The 23,400-nt window shown below is 36.8% G+C and overlaps 1 protein-coding gene across 2 annotated transcripts in view; it reads right to left on the bottom strand.

The window, feature by feature from the left end:
- Window positions 1-970: 970 nt before the first annotated feature.
- The window catches only part of MYO5C (myosin VC), a 34,638-nt gene continuing 12,208 nt past the window's right edge, over window positions 971-23,400 (bottom strand). The window contains exons 14-41 of one of the 2 annotated variants that reach the window (XM_086471706.1): window positions 23,099-23,182; window positions 22,072-22,206; window positions 21,621-21,718; window positions 20,028-20,114; window positions 19,830-19,941; window positions 18,672-18,883; window positions 17,810-17,975; window positions 17,266-17,412; window positions 16,495-16,659; window positions 16,176-16,269; window positions 15,538-15,601; window positions 14,597-14,777; window positions 13,959-14,052; window positions 13,003-13,066; window positions 12,835-12,915; window positions 12,243-12,423; window positions 10,033-10,126; window positions 9,200-9,251; window positions 8,818-8,983; window positions 8,482-8,569; window positions 7,670-7,765; window positions 6,554-6,708; window positions 5,327-5,416; window positions 3,829-3,979; window positions 3,139-3,421; window positions 1,977-2,151; window positions 1,382-1,462; window positions 971-1,123 (exon numbers count right to left, since the gene is read on the bottom strand). In XM_086471706.1, coding sequence (XP_086327832.1) covers window positions 971-1,123; window positions 1,382-1,462; window positions 1,977-2,151; window positions 3,139-3,421; window positions 3,829-3,979; window positions 5,327-5,416; window positions 6,554-6,708; window positions 7,670-7,765; window positions 8,482-8,569; window positions 8,818-8,983; window positions 9,200-9,251; window positions 10,033-10,126; window positions 12,243-12,423; window positions 12,835-12,915; window positions 13,003-13,066; window positions 13,959-14,052; window positions 14,597-14,777; window positions 15,538-15,601; window positions 16,176-16,269; window positions 16,495-16,659; window positions 17,266-17,412; window positions 17,810-17,975; window positions 18,672-18,883; window positions 19,830-19,941; window positions 20,028-20,114; window positions 21,621-21,718; window positions 22,072-22,206; window positions 23,099-23,182 — 3,549 coding nt within the window. Of the gene's footprint in view, window positions 1,124-1,381; window positions 1,463-1,976; window positions 2,152-3,138; window positions 3,422-3,828; window positions 3,980-5,326; window positions 5,417-6,553; window positions 6,709-7,669; window positions 7,766-8,481; window positions 8,570-8,817; window positions 8,984-9,199; window positions 9,263-10,031; window positions 10,127-12,242; window positions 12,424-12,834; window positions 12,916-13,002; window positions 13,067-13,958; window positions 14,053-14,596; window positions 14,778-15,537; window positions 15,602-16,175; window positions 16,270-16,494; window positions 16,660-17,265; window positions 17,413-17,809; window positions 17,976-18,671; window positions 18,884-19,829; window positions 19,942-20,027; window positions 20,115-21,620; window positions 21,719-22,071; window positions 22,207-23,098; window positions 23,183-23,400 lie in introns of both variants that reach the window. The other variant, XM_086471705.1, reaches the window with a different exon arrangement.

Genomic DNA, 23,400 nt, shown 5'->3' on the forward strand with positions numbered 1-23,400 from the left:
GAAAGATGATGTGCACGTGTGCATACTTCAGTGTATACTCTGAAATACACTGCACTAGAGATGCAGCCAAACCAGGACACGACTCCTGTTTTTTAGAGAAACAAGCTTGTAATTCAAACCTGGATCATGACATGAACTTTATATCTGACTTCTGTTATAACGACTGGTATGAAAATCCAGACTTGTCACTGCAGAGAACAAAACTGAAATCTGTCTTCAAGAAGAGCACCCTAGTCCTTCCCCTGGCCAAAGAGCTGTCTAGCGTGCCTGAGCCGCAATGCAAGCACTCAGGGAGCCAGGCCAGCACCCCGACAAAAAGGCAATGTGGGTTTCTAACAGCAATTCTCTTAGATTGAGCTCAGTTCCCCAGTTTCAGTATAGCTATTTATATTGATTTTTAAAAAACAATTGTGGAAGTACCTTCTCTTCCCTCCTACTACAGTCTTCTGGAGGAACTCATGAAAGAAAGGAATAAAGGTATAAGAAGTACAGAAGGATGAAAGCTACTGTAAAACAGACCTAGTATATCAAGGCAATGAACAGAATTACCTTGGGAAAAAAAAAAAATCTCATTACAGGAAGTGAAGGCAAGGAAAATTGTAAAGTAACAACGCTTATCACATGTCAGTCTTCCCCTCTGATGGGTGCTGACAGGGCACCAATGCAAACTTATCAGATAAACACTTTTCTTGTCAGGTTTGGGCTAGAAAACTGTATGGTTAGCTTTGTGTCCAGCTGATGATATAAAGCCATCATTGTAGGACTGTAATGATGGGAGGAGAGCAAGAAAAGAGATATGTAAATCACAAGCTGAAATTATTCCTACTTTTTAAGTCTTGACTCAAGAACAAGTTTTTAACAGTTTAATTTCACTGCAAGCTGCCATACTATCCACTAGTTGGAGAAATGAACCCGGAAAGTCTGCCTGTCTTTATATAGTCTCTGAGGAAATACCAATGCACTGGGTTTATTAAACCCTTGTGAGAAAGCCAAGCTTGAAGCTGCTGGGGACTTGTATCATTTCCAAAGCATGTGGAGAGGGAGTGAAAGGAAACGTCACTTGAAAGAGATATTTGGTATCGAGCATCAGCTGTGGAACATCCTCACGATTGTTTAGCAGAGCCTGAAATTATAACAGAAAGGGTAAGAAAATACTGTATTAAGAATCAAAGCAAAACCAGTACATTGTTTGTTTCTCATTGCAAACCTTGCTTTCACATGATGTTAGAGAGACTTGTTTTGATCAGTTCCAAATGTCTAGAAGCTGAGCAACTTAGTAATAATATGATGTGAAGGACAAGTGTAACTACGTAGCATCAAAAACTGTGTGTATGAAGCATCCTGTAACTTGAATATGAGAAAGAATAATTGTAGCTCTTACCTGGACTTTACGAACAAATGATGGCGTCACTCTTTTCTCAAAATCATCTATAGGAGTGTATGAGTTGAGGATCTTAACTATCTGTTCAAATTGCAAAAGACTATTTTAGTGTGTCACAAGAAGTGAGAAGACAAAAAGAAGAAAGAAATAATATGACATCTTTATTGATATTTAATTTAAGTTTCGGTAAAGAATTTTACAATAAAGACAGAAATTTGACTGGTCACCTAATGAGTTTTTACATAGATGATGATTGCTATGCCTCATTTCCAGAGGTGTCAGAAGGATCAAGATGATGCAGAAAAAGCTGAATTGATTAAGGGAAACAAAAAAAGCCTGTGACAAAGAAAAGAAATAGACTGTGGAACAAAAACATAGGACAGAACAAAGCAGGCAAGTATTCACCATGGGAGCAGTTGAAATGCTAACAATCAGGAATAAGGAGTTAAAAATTCAGTTTAATAAGTGGTGATGTGGAATGCTGAGGAATGCTGGTTTTATCAAATGAAAGGCCAATAGCTCTTTGCAACAAATTATTTTAGATAGCTAGGACTCTGCAATTGGTGCTGCCAGAAGAAAACAGATGGTTCATTACCTGCACAGTAGAAAGAGATGTGCAATGTTCAGGTATTTCCTTGGCATCATCCTCTGTGATCTTTTTGACCTGAAGGAGCCAGGCTGCTTGAGATAGAGGCTCCAAAGTTTCTTTAGCATTGCTGCTTTGAAGATTCTTGTCCTTAAGCCATTCTTCCAAGTAGCTGATATTACATCTGGGTTAAACCACGAAAAGACAACAGAAATGTCAAGTTCCCCCTAAGAAGCAAGTTACATTAAAGACTTCCAAAGGAGGAATGATCCTCTAATGCAGTGTTCAAATTCATACATTTCAAGTTAAAAACCATACCTGTAGATTATAAAAACAAACAATTAATAGCTTATTGATCTGTAAGTTTAATCCCTTGTATGTTTAATTTTTTTTAGAAAGCAAGTTATTAGTTTAGCTGTTATTTACAGAAAATTACTAATATATACTGGGATTCCCTATTACACTGTAGCACTATATGTCTTTAAAATACTCATTTACAAGTGAGGTTGTACAGGAAATGAGAACAATCTTTGCATATTACAAAGCAGGGCCAGGCTTATAACTGATCACCTAAAGGTTAAAGCAGCCTTCTTCTAGTAATATCTCCAGATGGGTCAAGATTTTACTGGTTTTCTTTCACCTTAGTCTGCAGACTGTTAGAGAACAAATGAACTGTATCTTCTGCAAAACAGTTAGGAGCATGTTCTCTCGACGCTCATAACAAGACAGATGATGCCTGAACTACATCCTCACAGGCTCTGTCTCAGTGCCTTTCTCATCACAGAGCATGAAAGATGCAAGTCAGCTTTTGTCTGTCTGCCAGCCAGGGGACGCTGCACCTGTTTACTATAGTAAGAAAGAATTAAAAATACTATTTGTCACATCATGAGTGAACTAGCATGGAAAGAATCCTAAACACGTCTGACTAAACCCCAGACTGTAACTTTTTCTGTCTTTTCCTCCATTGTTGTTTCCATAGAAAGAACAATTTGTAATATGTTATTTTGAAAAAGCTCAGCCCAAAACACAAAGATCTACTTTTACTGAAAGAGTAAAAACCAATTGGCTACTTCCAGCAGAACGGTTACAGAATAGCCAGTGACTTAGAGATAAAGGGCATAAGAGTGTTAAGAATTCATTCCCAAGCTTGTTGAAACTTCACTGGCTTTACCTTATCTGCATTCCTTTTCTACACGAGCACATGTCCTTGCGAAGGAAGAGACTATTGAGGGTGATAGCTCCAATCAGAAAGAAAAGCTGCTTCACTGCCTGCTTTAGAAGCTCAGAGTCCAAGCCATTCTGGCACATAGTACTATAAAAATAGCTGAGCTGTTGCAGGATAGAGGTCATTGTGTAGGTATCCGTGTCGTCTATACTAGAAGAACGTTTACGGAACCCTGTCGGTTTCAAGCCAGAAATTCCCTGAAGACTTTCATATTCCAGCATGCCTGGTACTGAAATACAACAGAAAATAACTGGTAAGACCAAACTCCTAATGCTTGTTTCAGTTACGTTAACTTACTTATTGAACAAAACGTACTTTCAGAATATTTTAAAAGTTAATACAAAAAATGTAAGATACTAATGAAGGCTTCTGAAGCACACACATTTTAAGAAGCCTTTTGTTTTTGTAGAATGTTGATCGGTTTCAAAGCATTATCCCACACCAGGAAATGTGGTGAGGAAAAAAATCTTTCCAAACCCTGTGGGGATATACCATTCAGTGGAACTCATACGTGCAGAAACACACATGCAGGTACACATATGCACAAATCCTGTCCCACCCCTTGCATCCATGTATAAGCGTCATTCGTATACTTCAAAGCTACATTTAAGTCAGTTTGGACTGCTGCTGTCTTACCAATCATGGGCTGAATGTTGTTCTCCATTACAATAATAAATTGGTGATAGATACGAATGGCCAAATCACTAAGAATTTGTCTGTATTCCGAGAGATCAAAATGCTTCAAACAGTTCTTATTCTGATGTGGAGTGTTACTCTTCATAAATTCCTAGAAGTTGTAAATATAATAAATAGAAATCACATAACATTGTAATTATAAATTCTTACTACAACGTAATGTACGTATTCAGAGTAACTCATCCCATCTCTGGCTGAACACAGTCTCAGAATAAGTCAAAGCTACACGTAACTTCAATGGATGCCTCCAGTTCTGGGCTTCCCATACTTAATTTTCCAGTTTATGTTGACATTTACTCTGTTCCTAAAGCCTGCTAAAGGCAAAGGAAAGGCATGCATAGATTTCAATGAACTTTGGAGCAATTCCTAGATCACTTAAACACAAAGCAAACTCCTCTTGTTCCACCCCCCCGCCTCCCCGGCCCGGCCCCGCCCCCCCCCCCAATAAAAAAGCCAAAACGCCATTGTTTAAACTGTTGGCGATCAAAAAAAACCCATTACATTTTATTCCTGCAAAGCGATCTCACTTTTGGACTTTACATCAGGAAAGTTCTGACTTCAAAAGTCTAGACGGAATCCTAACTTGTGTGAAGTCTTCAATGTTCATCGGAAATATAGATTAAAACTCTTAATTAATATTGTGGATTCAGAACTTCCCCTATCTGTTGCAACTAAATTATAAAAGACTGCTACTAATTAAGTTTACATGTCTTTAATTCTCCACTGCTCTTTAGATGCTACCGTTATGACCACAAGAGGGAGTATTGCTGTGTAGACAGTACAGTTACTGCGATTCCAAGTCTGCATGGTACCTCTTTGCTTTATTCCTGAAGGCTATATTCTTATGTGTCAATGCAATTTCAGTTCAATTTACCTATATTAAACCTAAGTTTATAAAACCTAGCAAAAAAAATAGTAATAGTTTTCAATTTAAAAGAATCAAAAGAATTTTGAATCTCATATTAAAGCCTAGCTTAAATGAGCAAGTGAAATAAGGAAAAATCTGGTCATTTGATTGTTTTGCTCCTTCCCCGAGTTTTTCTTCTGTAATCTTACTTTGGTAGCAGTAGGTGTCTGAATGGTCACAATTATAAAATAGTAAAACTGGTTTTTATATATATACATAGCTGGATATCTGAAGTCCAGCTCACATTAAACTCATGGGGAAGAGTTCAAATGAAGTAGCAGTTTCCATGTCATGTCTTCAACCTACTTTAGCACTTCAGTGTTTCCTTGATTTCACTTGATCCATTAGTTCTACACTGTCTTATTATTTGTGTAAGACATAACACCACTGCAGAGCAATGTGAATACGTAAATATCTGGAAGAACAGTGCTGAGCTGGTGAATAATTATCTATCTATTAACACCATTTTTAATTCCAATTAAAGTCTTTCAAAGGTAAAGTCATGAAATTATTTTATTAAATCATTCCTACCTCTTCCCCGCTGTACTGCTTCAAACAGTTAAGAAAATAATATGTATTGGAAAGCCAGAAGGACAACATCTCAAAGTCTTCTGAATGTTCCTGAAAATGGTAAGTAAAGCCATCTTCTAATGGTATTGTCTCATAAAGTTAATTTAATAACTAAACTTAAGACCATTACAGAATTAGTATCATAAAGCCTATCTATAGCAGAAGGAGCATACAGCATCTATACATGCTAGCTGAAGAAATCATGTTTTGTTTTCAGGCTAATATACACATAGCAAAGATCCCTTTTTTATTTGGTGAACGCTGTTTAGGTCTTGTATGACAGACCGGCTAAATAAATTAGTCTGAACCAAACAGTTTTACATGTTTCTATGCATAGCGTCATAGTGTACTGAAGGCCTTCCGGCAAAAAAGTGTGAACACCACCTGTATACACAAACAAAACTGAACTACATATAAACACAAGTGTAACTATGTGTAAGTATGTTTTATTCTTAGCTAAGTAAACATGAGCTTTTCTAATGGTATAAATTTGTTTGCGAATAAACTACAGGTATTCTCTATACAACAAATTCAACTGCATAAACCACAGTCCATTCCTGCCTGTGCTACAAAGCATGCCTGGTGTTCTACTGTGTTATGAACCCGTAACAAAGCACTCCCATAGCTGCATTCGTTATGTTGATGAGACAACAGGCTAACAATTCTTGTTTATGACTTGATTTTGTAAACTGGCTGGCAACATAAGCTTAATCATTTGGGTACTAATGCTGGAGTACCAAATGACACATCAAAAGAACATTACACGAGTAGAACAGCAGTGTAAAAATCTCTTAAAATTCTGATACCTGCCTGCTGCCAGACATACTAACCTTTATTTCTGCTCATCCAACTTCTACCAGTGCTGAAAGCACAGTTGCACTTCACCTAAGCAGCTGCTCATTGTAAAATGTAAAATACTTTAAATTATTTTGTCAACAAGCTCTTCAGACAAAAATAATTTATGTTAATGCATTCTGTGCATTCTGTGTTCAGCACAGCAGAACCTTACCTGGAGGCTTTACAGGGATACTACTACAAACTTCAAAATGAGTGTCACTAACAATTATTATGCTATTATAGGAATACTAGCAAATGAAAGTGTCAGCATTCCCCAGGTACTACACATGCATCTTTTAAACCTTACATTAAAAAATCAAAAAGTACAGTACAGCCAAACATAATTCCTACCTTAACAACTTGTTTGATACCATCAATGGTTACATTCATGAAAGATTTCAGCATGTCAGCATCATTCATATAATCTGCATACCTCACACACATGAATAGGATGTGAGCTGGAAGGCCGGGTATCATATTAACTACAACTCCACGTGGCTTTAAATCTGCATGAAGGAGAGTCATCAGGTTTATTATATAAAAATTCAATGATTCAATGTATCATTCTGAAAAAGACAAGCACTATGGGGTTCATTTCTTCAGTGACCGGTCACTTGAGAATTGATTTACTGATGAATTGCTTGTCTCTGAAAACTTCTCTAACAGTATTGTTCGTATGAGGGTATTAAGTAAGTTTTCCAGAGAGGCAGGAGAGTATTGTAGCAAATTCTAAGGTCCAGCATGGGCTATGCCAGACGGGACAACTTCAAAAAGCAATCTGCATTTAACTACCCACTGGAGGCCCCACCAAATTCTGGCATTGTTTAATGACACACCTTTGTCCACAAAGGTATAACCATTCACAAGGCTGAAGTAGGTGAGAAGAAAAGGAAGAGATAAAATACTGTTTCCAAGCAGTATTTAATAATGATACTAATGTACATGGAAAATTTGTCGAGTTTAGTATTAATTGTGAGCTAATGCAAAAAGCTGGTTTGGCAGTAAGATTAATATTGTAAAGTAACAAGAGAAACATGAAAGTACATTTCCTTTCAGTGAAGGGAATGATATGGAAAGGACAGACAGGAGAGTAATCCATCACACATGGATATAAGCCCAGTGACTTACAGACTTAGCAGACGACGAGGAAGAAAGTAAATTCAAGTCCCTGGTGTGCTCTTGAGATTTATAGCTTTATAAGTGAACAAATAATAAGAAAGATAATAGAGTCAGCACTACATAGAGTCAGACAAATGATTTTTACACAGATAAAGCACTTCTGTACTTGAAATGTCTGGCTGTAGAAAAAAGAGCAATATAGAGCCCTCCAGGTTGTATTGGTGGTAAGAGAGTGAGAAAAAGGCAACTTTGAACAGAAGTGAAACATGCTGCCTTGTAGCTGTTGTTGTAGTGTTCTACACTGAGTATGGTTGACTACTGATAAAATTTGAAGTGTAACTAAAATACCGAGGATCAGATTTTGAATGATCCTTTCTTCATCCTCTTTTTTGTACTCCATCATTCCAATGTACTCTTTGGACAAAGCTGGCACATGAGCTTCAGCTGTCAAACACAAAAGCACTGTTACCTGCAGGTAAACAGCTAAGCTAATGTTCATGTTAGAACAAACTACTGGGGAAAAGCAGTTTTCTCTGTAATAACAGAATATGGGCCCTGTTCACAATAATGTTCTTAGCTTATGGTTCTAAGCACTATGAATGAAGTAACATTTATATTATTCATGTGAATAGTTTCACTGGATTCAGTAGAATTACTTGCATTAATAAGACAAATAAACAGCAACAATGTATGAGTCACCTCGGCAATGTTTTTAAGAGTATTCTATAGTGAAGAATTACTTGCTATAGAAGAACTTTGTACAAACTAACTTCATATCAGGAACCATCTGCCATTTGAAGGCTAATGGGAGGAGTTACTCATCTGATGCAAAACTAACATTCTGTTGGCTCCGAGACAGTTTGTGTGAGGGTATGCATTAACTTTTGTTGACAGAACCTTCTGCCTCTGGCTTAAGTCTTTATCGTACAGTCTGGGTCCCATATGTGCCCATTACTTAGCCAGGAAAAAAATAATACAAGGAAGGACTTTTATGTAATTTCTGTTAAGGGTTTCCCTGGCACTTTTTTCTGAGGTTTTAAATTTCTAACCCTGCCCCAAACCCTACATTTTTCTTTTTTTTAAAATATACTTTCCTTCAAATACACACTGAACATTCAAAGATATTAAAAAAAAAAAATAATCACATAACAACATCTTACCTTTTTCAATAGTCTTGGTAAGGGTTTTGATTTGATCCTCCAATTTTTTTATCATTCTATCTTTCATGTCTAGTTTTTCTTCAAGATCCTGTAATAATCAAAGTCGGTTAGTTCAGAGCAACCACCAGTAAAAATGAGTTCTCCTGCTACATGTTATTGCCACAATTAAAGAGCACTATGATGTACTTTTACTTATGATTGCTGGGAAAAAAAAAATGAAACTTTTGTATCTTTTTTCTCCCCTGATGAATTGAGAAAACATCCCGTCCACAACATGAAATCATGATTTCTTTCTTTTCATCCTGCATTTTCTTAACGACGATTTCATTTCCTCACCATGTTTTCCACAGTAAGTCGAGTTGTCTCTTGCTTTATCTTGCTTTGTACTTCATCCTGGACTTCATCTTGCTTCAAACCATTGCTCAGACCCTCGATTTCTTGGGTTGTGACTTTCAGTCTCTCTTTTTCTTTTATGTCTACTTCATTCTGAGCCTCATTAGTTCTAAAAATAGATAGGTAAGAAGCTTTGTCTTTTATTCTTCTTTCATTAAAGCATAGTTGTATCATACTTGTCCATTACTTATTATTAACTGTACAAAAGCCTGTAAGGCAAAACTTAGGTACAATACGGTGCTTTAAAGAGTTTAAGTGACTTTGTTACCACAGCTTACAGTAACTACATTTCTTACATCAAAAAAAAACCAAAATATGTATTTACCGTCTTTGCGTTCTATCCCCTTCTAGCTCATAACGGAGCCGATTAGACATCTCTTTCATTTTTTTCAGTAATAATTAGCAACAAAACCCAAAACAAAAGAAAAACAACAAAAATCAAATTTGCTTACTGTTCTGTACTAGTATTCAGTAAATCTCTTCTTACACTCATAACAAAACTAACAACATTGCAGATAATGCATCAGAGAAATATCTGACTAATCCACACCACACAGAAGATTACACGGGATAAGGAATTTTGACACTACTAAGTTCTTGCAGTTGTCAGTAAAAGTACTTGCAAATTTTAAATCAGTTGCCTAGGAAGACACTGCAGTTAGAGACACCCAGAATCCTCAGCAAAGTATGCCTTCCTAAATTGAGAAGAACTTTCGAACAAGCAAATTTAGCAAGAACTTTTCCCTCTGTCTCCCACTCTTAATTATTCAACAGCCTCTGAAGTCCACCTCATAGAATATGCCTTAAGTTCCAAATCATCTTTCCTTTTTATGATTGTTTCCAAAGGGCATACTGCATTACACGTATTCTTAGCAAAGCCCTATTGAATACACTTGCAGACATACAAACCATAGGATTGAATGACCTCAAAAAGGAAAAAAGAGAAAAAAGCACACATCCTAGCATGTATTTTATTCTTTAGTAAGAGATATAAACTGTACAACACATTTTTTCACTGTGTTTCTTACATTTCACTAAAGTAACAGGGCAATTAAGTCATCACATAATACTGTTTCAGCTTTTAAAAATTCAAATATAGGGAATTCATCATGTTCACCTCAAACAACTGAAAGACCAGGGACCATACTGGTACTTTACCTTTCAACTTTACAGTCTGTTCTTGAAGGCGGTTTTCAAGATCTAATTTTTGATTTTCAAGTTCAGAAACTTGCTGTTTAAGGTCTGGGATCACCTTTTAGGGAAAAAGAAGGTTTGTGTATTTCAGCACCCTCTTTCTTTCCAATGTCTGCAATAGTTCCCATGACACTGGAAGACCTTCAACTGCAAATAGTCAAAGATGGGGGAGAGACTGTGGGGGAGTACTGCTACCTCCTTGCCTGACTTTTTTAACTTTTCTGGAGGCATCTGCTGCTGGCCACTCTTAGAAACGAAACAGTAAGCTAACAAAATGTTTGGACCGGGCCAGTACTACCATTCTTCTCTTCTAGTTTAAAGGAAATCACACTGTGGCTTTAATTTCCCTAGCCCAATTAACATTTTAAAAAAACTCAACATGTTATAAAATTATTTTCAAAAAATAACATTAGAAGTAACTTTTCCTTATATTTTCAATTTTAGTAACTTTGTTTTGAAAATATTTCTTTAGTTGTTTTTCACTCAGCAGAAAAATAATATGGTATATACTATCTTCTGGAGTAACAGCACTTCCTTGTGTTAGATAGGTTTTAAACAGTACTAATAATTAGACTCTTAAGCCTTGCCTGCAATTTGTTAGCTACTTGATATGCTTAGCTGGTCTCTGGTGGGGAGAGCCTCAAAACTGCACAAATCTGTAACTACCATAAATCCCACAGGTGTCTGGTTTTTCACTAGCAAATCACACAACTTGTCAGCCTGAGAGACAGAAATGTTTTTTGGGCTGTTTTCTCAGAGGCTTCTAAGCAAAAGATGCTAATTTCTGTCCTCTGATTACAGGGAAAGAAGGAAGTAACTGAATTCTGAACTTGAATGCCTCAGTACAATGAAAATTGAAGCTGGTTGCTGTGGGTTGACCCTGTCTGGTCAGCAGCCAACACCCACAGAGATGCTCCCTTCCCTGCTACCCCCACCCCATGCCCCAGCAGAACAGGAAAGAGAGTAGGAAGAGCAGAAGCGAGAAAACATCTGGGTCAAGATAAAGCCAAACACCCTCTTTCTTCTTCCTCTACCTCAGTTTTTATAGTTGAGCATGACATTTTATGGTAGGGGATATCCTTCTGGTCAGCTCAGGTTGGCTGTCCAGGCTCCGGGCCCTCCCAACTTCTTGCCCACCCCCAGCTTAACTTGCCAAGGTGGGGCAGAGTAGGAAAAAGAGAAAGCCTTGACACTGAGCTTTTTGGCTGTTGCTGAACAGAGGTTGCACTCATGTTATCAATACTGTTTTACCCACAAATCCAAAATGCAGCATCATACAGACTGCTACAACAAAAGTTAACTCCACTGCAGGCAGACTCAAATGCACTGTTATAATACTGACCCATAGAAAATTATAGAATAACAAAACTGCTTTTCATTAAGTCTGAAATACTGAAAGTGTTCCACCAGAAAAATATATGGCCTGACCAAAAAATGGCTAGATTTTTTTTAATTATCAGATGAGAAGTTTAAATTAGATAGGTATTAAAAAAGATATGGTGAGTTAACTTTCTAGTCACTGCTAAACTTCCAATTCATTTTTAGTTGAAATTCTGAGTAAATAAAAAACCTAAATGAATACTTGCTTCTTCGTGACTTCCAGTATAAAGATGTATATCTGTAGAAATTATTACACCTCTCGAAAGTTCCTCAGATTGTTGAGAAACTGCAAAAAGCACAACTAAGATATTTGTACAAGCTGGCACGGACGGACATTCTGGCAACATTTTGAAGCCCAAAACATCTTTTATAAAATCTGAATATTCAGGCACATAAGCATACACGGGTTCAAACGCATTCTAAAGACTCTCAGCGTCTCCCTAGCTATCAACAACAGAAGCCAAAACCTGTGTGTGCACTGCACGCCACGTCAGAGTTTGTAAAATGGTTGCCATTCTGTGATTAGAAGCAAATCTCAATTCAGGTTTAAGCAAAACAAAAGAGAAAAAGCCCCTGTGAGGCTGCCCCAACAAGCTATGCACTCAGATGATAAATTTGTCTGCCTCCTAACACCACTACCTCAGTATGTAGGGAAAGAGCCTGTAGGGATGTGCAATCTTAGATGGCCATATCTGTTCGGGCCTTGAGATTTCAACAATGTTGACAGCAAGATTTTGAGGGCTTTGTGCCACAAACACGTTTGGATACTTTGCTTTACTACACCTTGATCTTACCAGGTTTTCTGAAGTTAGCCTGCTAACTTCAAGTCGAATCCCATCATTTAGGTCATTTTCCTCTCGAAATAATTTTTGTAGATGATTAATATCTTGGCTAAGATGTTCAACTTTAGAGTTCAAACTTTCAATCTCCTTTTCATATACTTCTTTCTGAGATTGGAAATGACTTTCTAATACTCTGTTAAAAAAGGGGAGAAAGAACATGGCACATGTAGTACGACCTCAATGCACTGGGTCAAGTTTAATACAAAGTGAAAACAAAGTACTATGGGTTAACACACAGACATTCCACTACATCACCTGTGCATTAAGGGAGATGAAAGTTATGCAAGATATCTCAGAGGAAACATGTATCCCCAAGTGACACACACATGCTTATCTCACTGACTTAGTAAAAGTTTGTTAAATTGACTTTAAGCTGCCTACGCAGTCATACAATGCATTGTTCACTCATTTCTTAAAACAGATGTTCAGTATCGCACTGTCAAATCAGCTACTCTTTCTGTCTTTCTACTTTCTACACTGATCTTTCTGTTTATTTTAAGGATCACAGCTTGGAGTTATGAAAACATTGAAGAACTGAACTAACCTTGTAGCTTTTTTCAAGCCCTCATAAGCAAACCACAGTTCTCCATCCTCATTTAAGTGTTCCAAATCCTCCATAGAGAGTCTAGAATACATGGCAGTACCGTTAGTGTGGAGGCGAACAAAATGCATTTCTCAAGCTTTTTTTAAAGAGACCTCAGAACAAAATTACCTGCTTCTTACATCTTCAAAATCGTAACTTTCAAGAAGCTGTTTTGTAACTTCTGACATCTTTTCTGGAAAAAAACAATGTTTATTATATGAATAATTTTCTCCACACATTTCAAATTAAGTTTGATTATAAAAATCCGAACCAACCTCTTCCTAAATCTACAAGGTTCTTTCCTGGTACTCTGTAAATACATCTGATTTACTACAAGAATATGATGAGGGACTTGGTTCTACTTCTGGACATGTAAGGTACACTAGATAGGTACACCACCAATATTGTTTTTTTTTCTAAATACATCAAACTTTCAACGCAAAGTTACACCCTTCTTTTCTGAATCTGGACAACTGCTGCAGTTGTACAGATGACTTGTCATCTAGTGGTGGGTTCCTACATTAAATGCTGCAGATACAGGTTTGCTCTATGACATTGTTGACACTGAAAAAAGTGCACAACTGTAGTGCTTCTTATTAAGTACCTTTTCCCAAAGAGAACCCAACTCAGCAAGTTATTTAAACGTATTTGACATCTATTGGACCTAAGGCTAAAGACAGGATGAATGAAAGCTAGAAAATGTATTATTTCCGTATTCTTGGGTCTCTACAAGCTACTTGTTAAATTCTACGTGAAGTTTAAATTATTAGTATTTATTTTCAAACACAAAGCATGAACGTTCGAAATCAGAGTTTCTCCAAAGGGGTTCCCCAGACCCAGATCTCAGTATTCAGTGATCACTTTGTAGAACTCACCTGTTGGGTTTTTGTTTTTTCCCCCTTGCAAGTAAAGGTATGAATAGAATGAAATCACAATGGGATATGAAAGAGACTGGGTTTTTGTCAAAGCTAACATGGAAGAGATCAAGTTAAACTGGCCTGGTTCACACTGTGCTTGGTAAGTTCTCTGAATTATCTAGTAGCTCACTAGATATGATGGTAGTACTGAATTATCTAGTAGCTTACCCCTCAATTCTCGCTTCTGTGACTGGGCCTGCTTTTCAGCATCCAATTTTTGCGTCTGCAGCAGTTCAATTTCCTTTTGCAACTCAGGTATTTTCTGAATCAGACAAAATTTATAGACTGAGACAAGGGCTGAGTATCAGTTAAATCACAAAGATAATTATAATTAAGAATAAGCTCACGTGGTAAAAGGCTTAAAGGCCTCAGAGCAGTAATGCGATGTAGTGAAAACATAGATGTTTGTGACGTGGAATTAGAGAAAAAAAAGTGACTTCACACAAAAGTACTATTTTCAGCTTCAGTTTATAAAGTACATTTATGAAAAATCCCCTGAGAAACGAATACTTTCTAGGAAAAAGGAAGAAAAAAAGATCCACACATTCAAACATATAAATATTTAGGCACAATTCCTCTTCAAAACATGCATTTATTTATGTGAGCCATAACCTACTCATATTGTATATTACATGAAAACAACGCAACATAGTAGTGTATCAAATACAGCTTATTGACTGCAACTTCTAAAAGTGCACTGGAAATAAAAAAAAAAACCCAGTGAAGATAATCTATAAACGAAACACCCACATTCTCTACTTGCTTTATCTAGCAAAGACGCCAAAACCAAGTGTGTCATACTTAACCTGTGCTTGCTTTGTAAGTTGTCCTACTTCCATTTTCAAGCCATCCTGAATTACAATTTCTTGCTGAATTTGATGTTCTAGCTGAATTTTTTCTTCTTTCATAACCTTAATTTCTCCCTTGAGCAATTCAATCTCGTTTTCATACTCCTGCTTCTGACTCTGGAAAGTTTTCTCAAGTATCCTAAAAAAGGCAACGAAAAGGTGGTTTTATTTTCCTCCATTTGTATGTGAAGAATATGCTTTGATTTTGTTTTAATTTGAAGGACGTGTTTCATTGAAGAAAACTTAAATGAATCATAATTACTTGAAAATGCTATCCTACATCCTCAGAATCAATCTACAAAATGGATGATAATGGGATGAGACTGTCCCTAGATTTCCCTAAATCTAACTCAGATATTGGGACAGAATTTAAGGCAAAACTAAATAATAGGATTTTTAACACTGCAAATGATATTCCAAAGGGGGAAAAAATAGTTTTTCCCCTATATTTTTAACCAAACGTCCTTTACAAACACTGCCTTTCCTTCAAGCTGAATCTTTCAATTCTGTCCTTTAATATTTACTTCACAGGAATTCTGACTGGTATGGCCATCAGCTGCTCTTCCAGTCCTTACTGAATTCTGAGGATATCTCCAAAGAAACCATTACAATCAGGGTTGCCTTTCAATTCTCAGAAAGATACATAAAAAGACAGGAAACTGTAAAAGCAAGAACAGCCTCAGGTCTATGATATAATTTACTGCATGTGACTGACCCACAGATAAGCACAGGCTCTTCCTCAACTGTACATGAAGTACTTCAGTACTAGCATTAATGTCCAAGAACACCAACAGATTTGTAAGTGATGTGAGCATAATACATTTACAGCAGGAGGAAGAAAGGCAGGGAAAGAGAAAAATTGAATACTGTTTCAAAGCAGTAACATTCAGATTCCATACATTCTCCGATTTTCTTCTTTTTGCACGTCATCTAAGAGTTGCTTCGTGAGGTCATCCATTTTCTCTGTCAAAAAATATTTCAGTATTTCAAAGACCTTCATGCAATTATATGCATTTATTAAAACAGTATGACCATAATGAGGTTTCGTTTCAATAAGTAATCCTCAACATATTTTAAGGCTGAAATTACTCTCTCAAGTGCCAAAAATTACCACACAGTAAATTTTACAAGTAAAGCTGCAGAATAAAAAGGTTCTGAAACACCAAAGTGTTATTCATCTAAAGTTTACTTGATCTCATGTGCTGCCTGTGTCCTTTGAAATTAGATTCTTAAAAGCAGTATATAAAGGAACTAAGGACAAAGTGACACTTTGGAGGAATGCATGCGCATGAAACAGGAAACACAATAGGAAGAGAGCTTTTGCTCCCAAAAGAACAAATTTAATTTAATTATTAAATTAAAAGCATTTGCACTACACATTCTAAGCAAGAAAAGCTTAGGACCAACTTTTAATTTACTGCAAGTTCAGCATTTATATTGCTTTTATTAGAACAAAAGTAATTTACCTTTGCTGAAAACCTGACTTTATAACTTTTCCCCACTATAACTCCTTTAAAACTCCTTTTAGTTACTGTACCTTTCATTTCCTCAGTTTTTTCTTGGAGCTTTATTTCTAAGGTCTCTTTCTGTTCTTGTAATTCTTTATTCTGATTCTCAAGTTTTAAGATTTTCTGTACACACAAAAAAGTAAGCATAATATACAAATTACAAAAGAGGAAGAAACAGGTCACAGAAGGTCTTACATTTTAACAAGCATATAGGGACTCCCTTCCTTCCGTGCCATGGCCCCCCGCCAAAAGTGAAGTTACTTAGTAACTCTCGAATCATATCATAAACCCAGTAACTGAAAAATTTCAACTAAAATAAAAAGCAACCAGATGGCAATTAAAATTTACCTGTTCACTGTCCTCTTTATGTCTCTTCCCTTGCTCTTCATATGCTCTCTTTTGAGCACTCAATTTTTCAAGATCTAATTCGAGTTTCTGAATTGTATCCATGTCATTCATACGAGTTGAAGTCAGACTGGTCAATCGTTCCAGCAAACCATGATTTTCTCTACTCTACAATGAGCAAGACAGGTTAAAAGAAAACAGAAAAATGCACACCTGAAACTGTTTAATAGAATTTTGAAGGAAGCACCTGACCTATTTCTGCTCACCATCCCATATCAGTCATGATTATTTCAACCAAGGATTGTTTCCATCAATTAGATTAAAGTTACCATCTTAAAGATGATTTGGCTGGTATGGCTCTCAAAAATAAGCTGCAAAATAAACATAATATGGACTTCCCAAAAGTTACTAAATATGTTGCACCAGAGCAGTATCTCACACATCCTTCAACCTAATACAAGTAACCCCATCCAGAGACTGGACAGACTACTTAAGAAACTGTTTAAAAAAAAAATGTTCACTGTGGACTCTTCTCATTGGCACAACTAACCAAAAATATAAGGAAATCCTAGATGATTCTTCCTACCCCAGATGTAGGAAGAATACCAGTGGTTTATCATAAAGGACCATATCCCTTACATATTCTTCTGTCCTGTCAAGTAAAGTATTGGATATCGCAGTTCACGTGAGCCTCTAGTCAATATGAGAGCTCTGAATAAAACAGATACGATAAAAAAATTAGTGTAAATCATAAACCAAACTGGTGTCCCTCACCTGTTCTTCTATCTTTTTCTGCAGTTGCTGAACTCTGTATGAAAGCTGGATATTCAATACAAACCGCCGAATATTCTGAAATCTGCGCCTGGCAAGCCACGCACGGGTGTATTTCTGAAGGATCACAGCCTTGTGTTCTTGAAGCATCTTTAAAATAAAATATTAACATCTGTCTCTAATTATCTATGACTCAATCGGCATCAGTTATAACATTCTGTGAATCTACTGGTAATGACAATACTTCTCACCTGAGTATCAAAATACTGACATACCCAGACCACAGACACATTTGAACCATTGCAGTAATCACACCAAACGACCTGCGTTGAGTGTAAACCTTGACAGGGTTCTTGGTAGCTCAGAGATTAGATCTAAGCTACTGTCTATTAGTATTTTTATAGTAACAATACAAAAATAGAGTAGAAAATATGAGAATCAGACACGTAAAAGGTAAAGTATTAGGGATCACTGCCTTTTTCTCCATCTTTCTTATAGAGCAACAGCTGTTTCCAGTTACTGAAACAAAATTTTTGATAGGCTGTACCTTCCGATATTTTTTTCTTGCCAGAAGTCCTCTTGTATAAGCTTGAATTGTTACAGCAGCCACATGGATGAGCTGGCAAAGTCTACGGACCAGGTAACCCCGACAGTATTTCTGAATTATTATAGCTGCCCATGTTTGCTTCAGAGTTCTTGCAGTTATAGCTTGCCTTCATTCAAAAGACAATAAAATTTACTTAGGTCACGTTAGGTTTCTTCACTTAGGTTTCTCATGCTCATTCCCTTGGTCAGTCAAACCATACACACAAAAAAGGAAGATAGTGAAAACAGGCATCCGCTATCTAAAATACAGCTGCTTCTTCAATTAAGAGAGGGAATTATCCACAATCTTTAAAATCTGTTCCACAAGCAACTGTTCTCATGGTCTCTTTCCGAAAATTTCAAAGCCTACATACAGCCATCTTCCTCAGCCTGCTCTGTGACTGACTGGTGCACTTTCTCTGCTGCATAATTCCTCATCATAATTTGTACACACTAATTTGTAGACCTTTGTAAATTGCTTTTCCTTTCTGCTACCTGATTTCTTCTTTGGCTCCGAAGCCAAGCAGTAAGCCCCAGGGCAACAACTGGGACATGCATCATTAGCTAAGGACTGAGCTTACAGGTAGACAAGGCCTCTCAGGAATCCAGCAGTCATTTGAAATCTGCTAGAGCACTTTCCTCATATCAGCTGAATAACTTGAACATTTTCAAGTCCATAATTACAACCAAGAGGAAATGGAAATACAATCTGAATTGTTCTTTTGTAAAAATTACACTTCCAAATTAGTGTTGGGCATTAGTTTGACCTTCTATATGCCTTCAGGCGTGCCCTAACAGCAAATTCATTTATTGGCCAAGAGTACCGTACAGTCCGCTGTCCCCGGACATACTGCTGTATTGTAACAGCTGCTTGTTTTATGTGAAGGAATTTCTTCCGCTGCAGCCAGCCCCGAACACTCTTTTGGATCATGATGCAGGCGTGTCTCAGTTTATCTGATCGCAGCTTTTCTAAGTAAGCAACCTGTCCTGCTCTGAAGAAAATTTTTGTTCTCCCAAACTGATATTGGTTACAATCCTGAAAAAGAAAACAACAGATACATTAAGTTTTTGGTTTATTATTGGAGACCAGGCACTCTCTTCCTTTTATAAATTGTCACTTCAGGCAAGCTCTTCTGAAATGTGATCTTGCTAAATAAGAATATCCTCTCTGCCTTCTTTATAGATAGGAGTATATGGGGAGGGAAATCCACTTAGCAGGGAAAACACAGAGAATTACATCCAAAAATTGCACCCCAGTGATCTCAAATTAAAGGGAGGAGCTGGACTTATCATCAAGGCCTTGAAAGCAACCTCTTCAGCCCCTCCTACGAGTCTCGTTCCCCAGGCTCAACACTACCTTTTGGTGCACATGTCTGGCCTTGAATCAGCAAGCTGTGTGAGTAAAAACTCCGAAAAGAAGCTGCTTACAAGCTCAGGCTCTCACTCTTGGCCTGTGTCAGAGCTGTGTTGCAAGTACCCCTGTGTCTGGTCTTACACATCCCCGAGTCTGAACTCAGTCCTGACATGCTGACTGAACCGCTGGCTTGACTTGGGCCAGCCTCACCTCTACAGGCTTGCCTAACAAACAGAAGCCATATGCAAAATAGCATGTTTTTAGAACAGTTCTCCAATATGCTGCATTCCACCACCAAAAGCCCTCTCGTGTGCACAAACTTCTAATATTTGACAAATGTATAGCATTTACTGTTCACTGGTTTATAAATATAGGTAGAGTATCTTCCATTTTACAAGTGAAGATATTAAGTACACAGAGGTGAAATCATCATATATCCATATCATGACTGTGTCACAACACAAGGTCATTGACTCGCAAGCCTATGTGCAACACGCTAAATCAGGAAAGACAGTAATAATGTAAATATCTTTCCTATTTGAGCAGTGACATATTACTCCTGGCAAAAGAGAGCCTGTATTAGTAATACATGCTATAATACATCATGGGTCATTATATACAAACTAACCTGGATCAGCCGCTGCAAAACAACCTTGCAGATCTGCTTCTTATCAGTCATGGAGAGCTCCTGCTGTGTCATAAGAATGCTGTAACGGCTGAAAAACTCAATGTAAGTCCACCTGGAAAATTAAAAGTTAGCAAATGCAATTCATTTAAGAGAAACCTAAGTATTTTTTGACATACAGAGACCCACTGCTATCCCTACCTGGATGGGTAGCTCTGTGCACTAATTCGAATAGTTTCCAAAACACCACATGCTCGCAGTTGCTGAGCAATTCTTTTTGAATCAAACCTGAAAAAGCAGAGTAACATTTTACATTTTTCATGGGTTTGGCATACTATAATAATTAGAACCATTCTACTAGCTGGATTTTTATTTCTGCCCATAGGACGCAGGGCTCCCTACCTTTCATATAGCGTTATACTTGGTTTTCCAGTTTTTTTTTTTAATGTGTGATAAAGAGTATCTGGGTTTTCTTTTTCTTCCGCGAAACAAAAGGAAGACTGCATTTCTTTCTCTTTCATGAAAAGTCCTGTTTCCTTTCAATATTAATTGGGACAGTTCCTGTCAGCAAGTGGCAAATAATCATGCCACTCTCAGACATATACAGAAATAAATTCCCTCAGCAGTCTATTGGGAAGAAACTCCTACATACCCTTTAGCACACTAATTATAAATAAACCAGGATTTACACATGAATATCTATGTTCAACACTACCAACAAAAGGCATGGGAAGACCTTTTCCAATTCTGGACCAGAGATGAAATGCCCACAGAGCACTCCATTACAGTGTTGATCCAGTACTATTTAAGAGATCCCCATGGATCACAGATGACTATATCGTTATTTCACAAACTTTATGGTACACTCTTCTAGTCTAATTCAGACATGTTTTCTATATTATCCAAGCTATTTCCCCCCCTCATTGCTATTACACAGGACAATGAGGTCTCACTGCAGTGATAGCGAAACAGTGCCGTTTGTAGCATGTTTCGCATGAACAGATTTTGTCTGGCTTCAAGAAAATTAACTAAGACACTTAAAAAATGTAATTTAGAATCAAAGTTTGCCTCTTTTCTTCTACTCAGATATGAGAAAAGCTTTTATTTTATTTGTCAGTACACTACCTTCCAGTTGAGCACTGTATAACCGAAACTAGAGTGCTTCCACGTCTGCCCACAAAATAGGCCAATAGCTGCATCGAGGTTAACTCCTACTCACAAGTTAGTGGTTATCAAGCTGGTCATAAGAATTATGCAAATTATCTTATTATTGTATTATAAGATTAAAATGATATAAAATTGTGGGAAAAAGTCAAGGCTATACTGCTTATACTGTTTCTGACTTCTAAAGCTCTTCTAAATACTTCTGTGGACAAAAGGGAAGTTCACAAAGAAAATGGCCGTGGCTTTTATTCCCCAAACATGAATTGGTGCTAATCCATGCTGTACAAAAGCAAATATACTTATACAAAATATCCATCAACTGAAACCAAAGGTAGGCAATCTTTCCCCTAAAAATGTTATGACAAATACACAAACACTAAAATCCAACTTGAAAAATCTTGAGATAATAAAGAATTTTTATGGTATCAATAACTATTGCGGAATGATTCTATTTTTGTAAGAAAATAATTTTTTTTTACTTCTGCTATCTTGAAAGGAAAAATATGTTTTGTATAGGAAGTTGTTTAACAACAAGAATTTAGCTTGCTGACGTGTAGCTACTGTGCAATAGATAAATACTCCCTTAATTTTAAAGGCAATGTAACAGCTCATCACCACTAACATACTTACTCAAAGGGCAACTTCTCATCATTTGGCTTTATGCATCGTACATAATGAGGAGTGGTCGCATTGAGTGTTGCCATCAGTAAAGACAAAGAACTCCGGAACTAGAAAATATGAGGCATAACAGGTTTGCTAATGAAAGATTTACAGCTAAGTAAAAAGTCAAATCTTAATTTTTTAATTATTTGTTAGGTTTTGGCCGGACATTGGGAGATTTTCTTAGAGTTTAGATTTTAAGTGCAGGAAACTTAACAGTCCTTCTGTACCTAATGGTCTCCTATATATAAATGAAACCCACCTACTTATACCCAGACCGGGAGCACAGTACTGGGGCTGCCTCCTGCTGTGCTGAAAACTATTCCCGTGAATAGTAACAGAATACAGTATCGTAGTCTCAGACTGTCCAGTACACTTCCCTGAAGTACAAGCATCACAGAACAGCACATTTATGTGGTACCTTGCTGCCAACAGTCAGCCGGAGCTGTTTGTTAGGTGACTTGATAACAGGTCTTGCAGACTTGATGTTTATAGTTGAACCGAAAGGTGAAACGGACACCGGATTGTCTTGAAAAAAATTTGCACACAGATGAAACTAAAAGTGTGGTGAAAAAATCATAGTTAAATACCATGTAACTGTAATAACATTTAAATAAAAGTTACATTTACTATAACATAAAAATGCAAACTCCATCCATCTTAATGCTTAGGCCAGTGCAGGACTTGGAGCCGGATCTTTAAGCCACAATCTACTCGAAGAAACAGTTGCAAAAATTCTGAGTTTATTGTGAAGCACTTACACATTTCACAGAGAAAACTCAACAGCTGTTAAGCAGGCCTGCAAAAGCTATTTCGGTATAAGCAAACATGGACATAAATACAGACAGAGTTAAAAATAAGACCACTTAAGGTTATATTTTCACCATATTTAATTTAAATTAAGAATATGGTTTTTGGTCAGATTAAGCTAGCTTCTGAACAGTCATCCTGAAGTCTCAAGGCTGTAGACTCGAAAGGGATAGGGCCTTCAAGCAGATGGGAAGTGGCAGGCACATACAAGACATCTTTTGTTTTCCCTGCTCTAGCATTCTCTTAATCTCTTTTGAAGAATAAACAAAGGCAGGTGTTAATGATAAACTACCTATCAAAGCTACATGTTACGACCACAGGAAAAAAATAAACTGAATTGTTCGCTTACAAGGATTCCAAAATGCTCTTCAAGGAAGATATTAAGAAAAAAATTACTAACATAATGAGCAAAATAAATGCACATATATGAAAATGAATACTGTGTTTTTCCATTTTGTATGTTATTTTAACATTAAAAATATACACTTCTAGAACATAATAAAAATTAAGAATAAACTAATTGCTTCAATGTATTAAAAAAATCTTTTTATCAGAACAAATCTTTTAAAACCAGATCTGAATGAATTCCAGTACAATCAGGTACTCAGAAAATTAACCATTACTGATTGTTCACAAACCTTGCTCTCTTTCAAGATTTCAATCAATACTTCATGTACTGTATCTCTGTTTTTTTCCAGAAATCCTTCACATTTATATTGTACCTGTGCAAACAGGTAAAATCATTACCTTTTCAGCAATACATGAACAGTTGGAAAAACAACTTTAAGCTGTGGTGACCAACAACTCTTTATTAGTCTTAAACACGATGGCTGAAACTCTGCTTTTTTCAGTTTCATTATGGCAAGCATACATACATGCACACTGCAAATTTAGAAGCAGGACAAACTGTTAGAATCTACTATCAACTGCAATTTCCTTC

The sequence above is a fragment of the Leptosomus discolor genome, chromosome 11, assembly GCF_034619465.1.
Source record: "Leptosomus discolor isolate bLepDis1 chromosome 11, bLepDis1.hap2, whole genome shotgun sequence".
Classification (NCBI taxonomy): domain Eukaryota; kingdom Metazoa; phylum Chordata; class Aves; order Leptosomiformes; family Leptosomidae; genus Leptosomus; species Leptosomus discolor.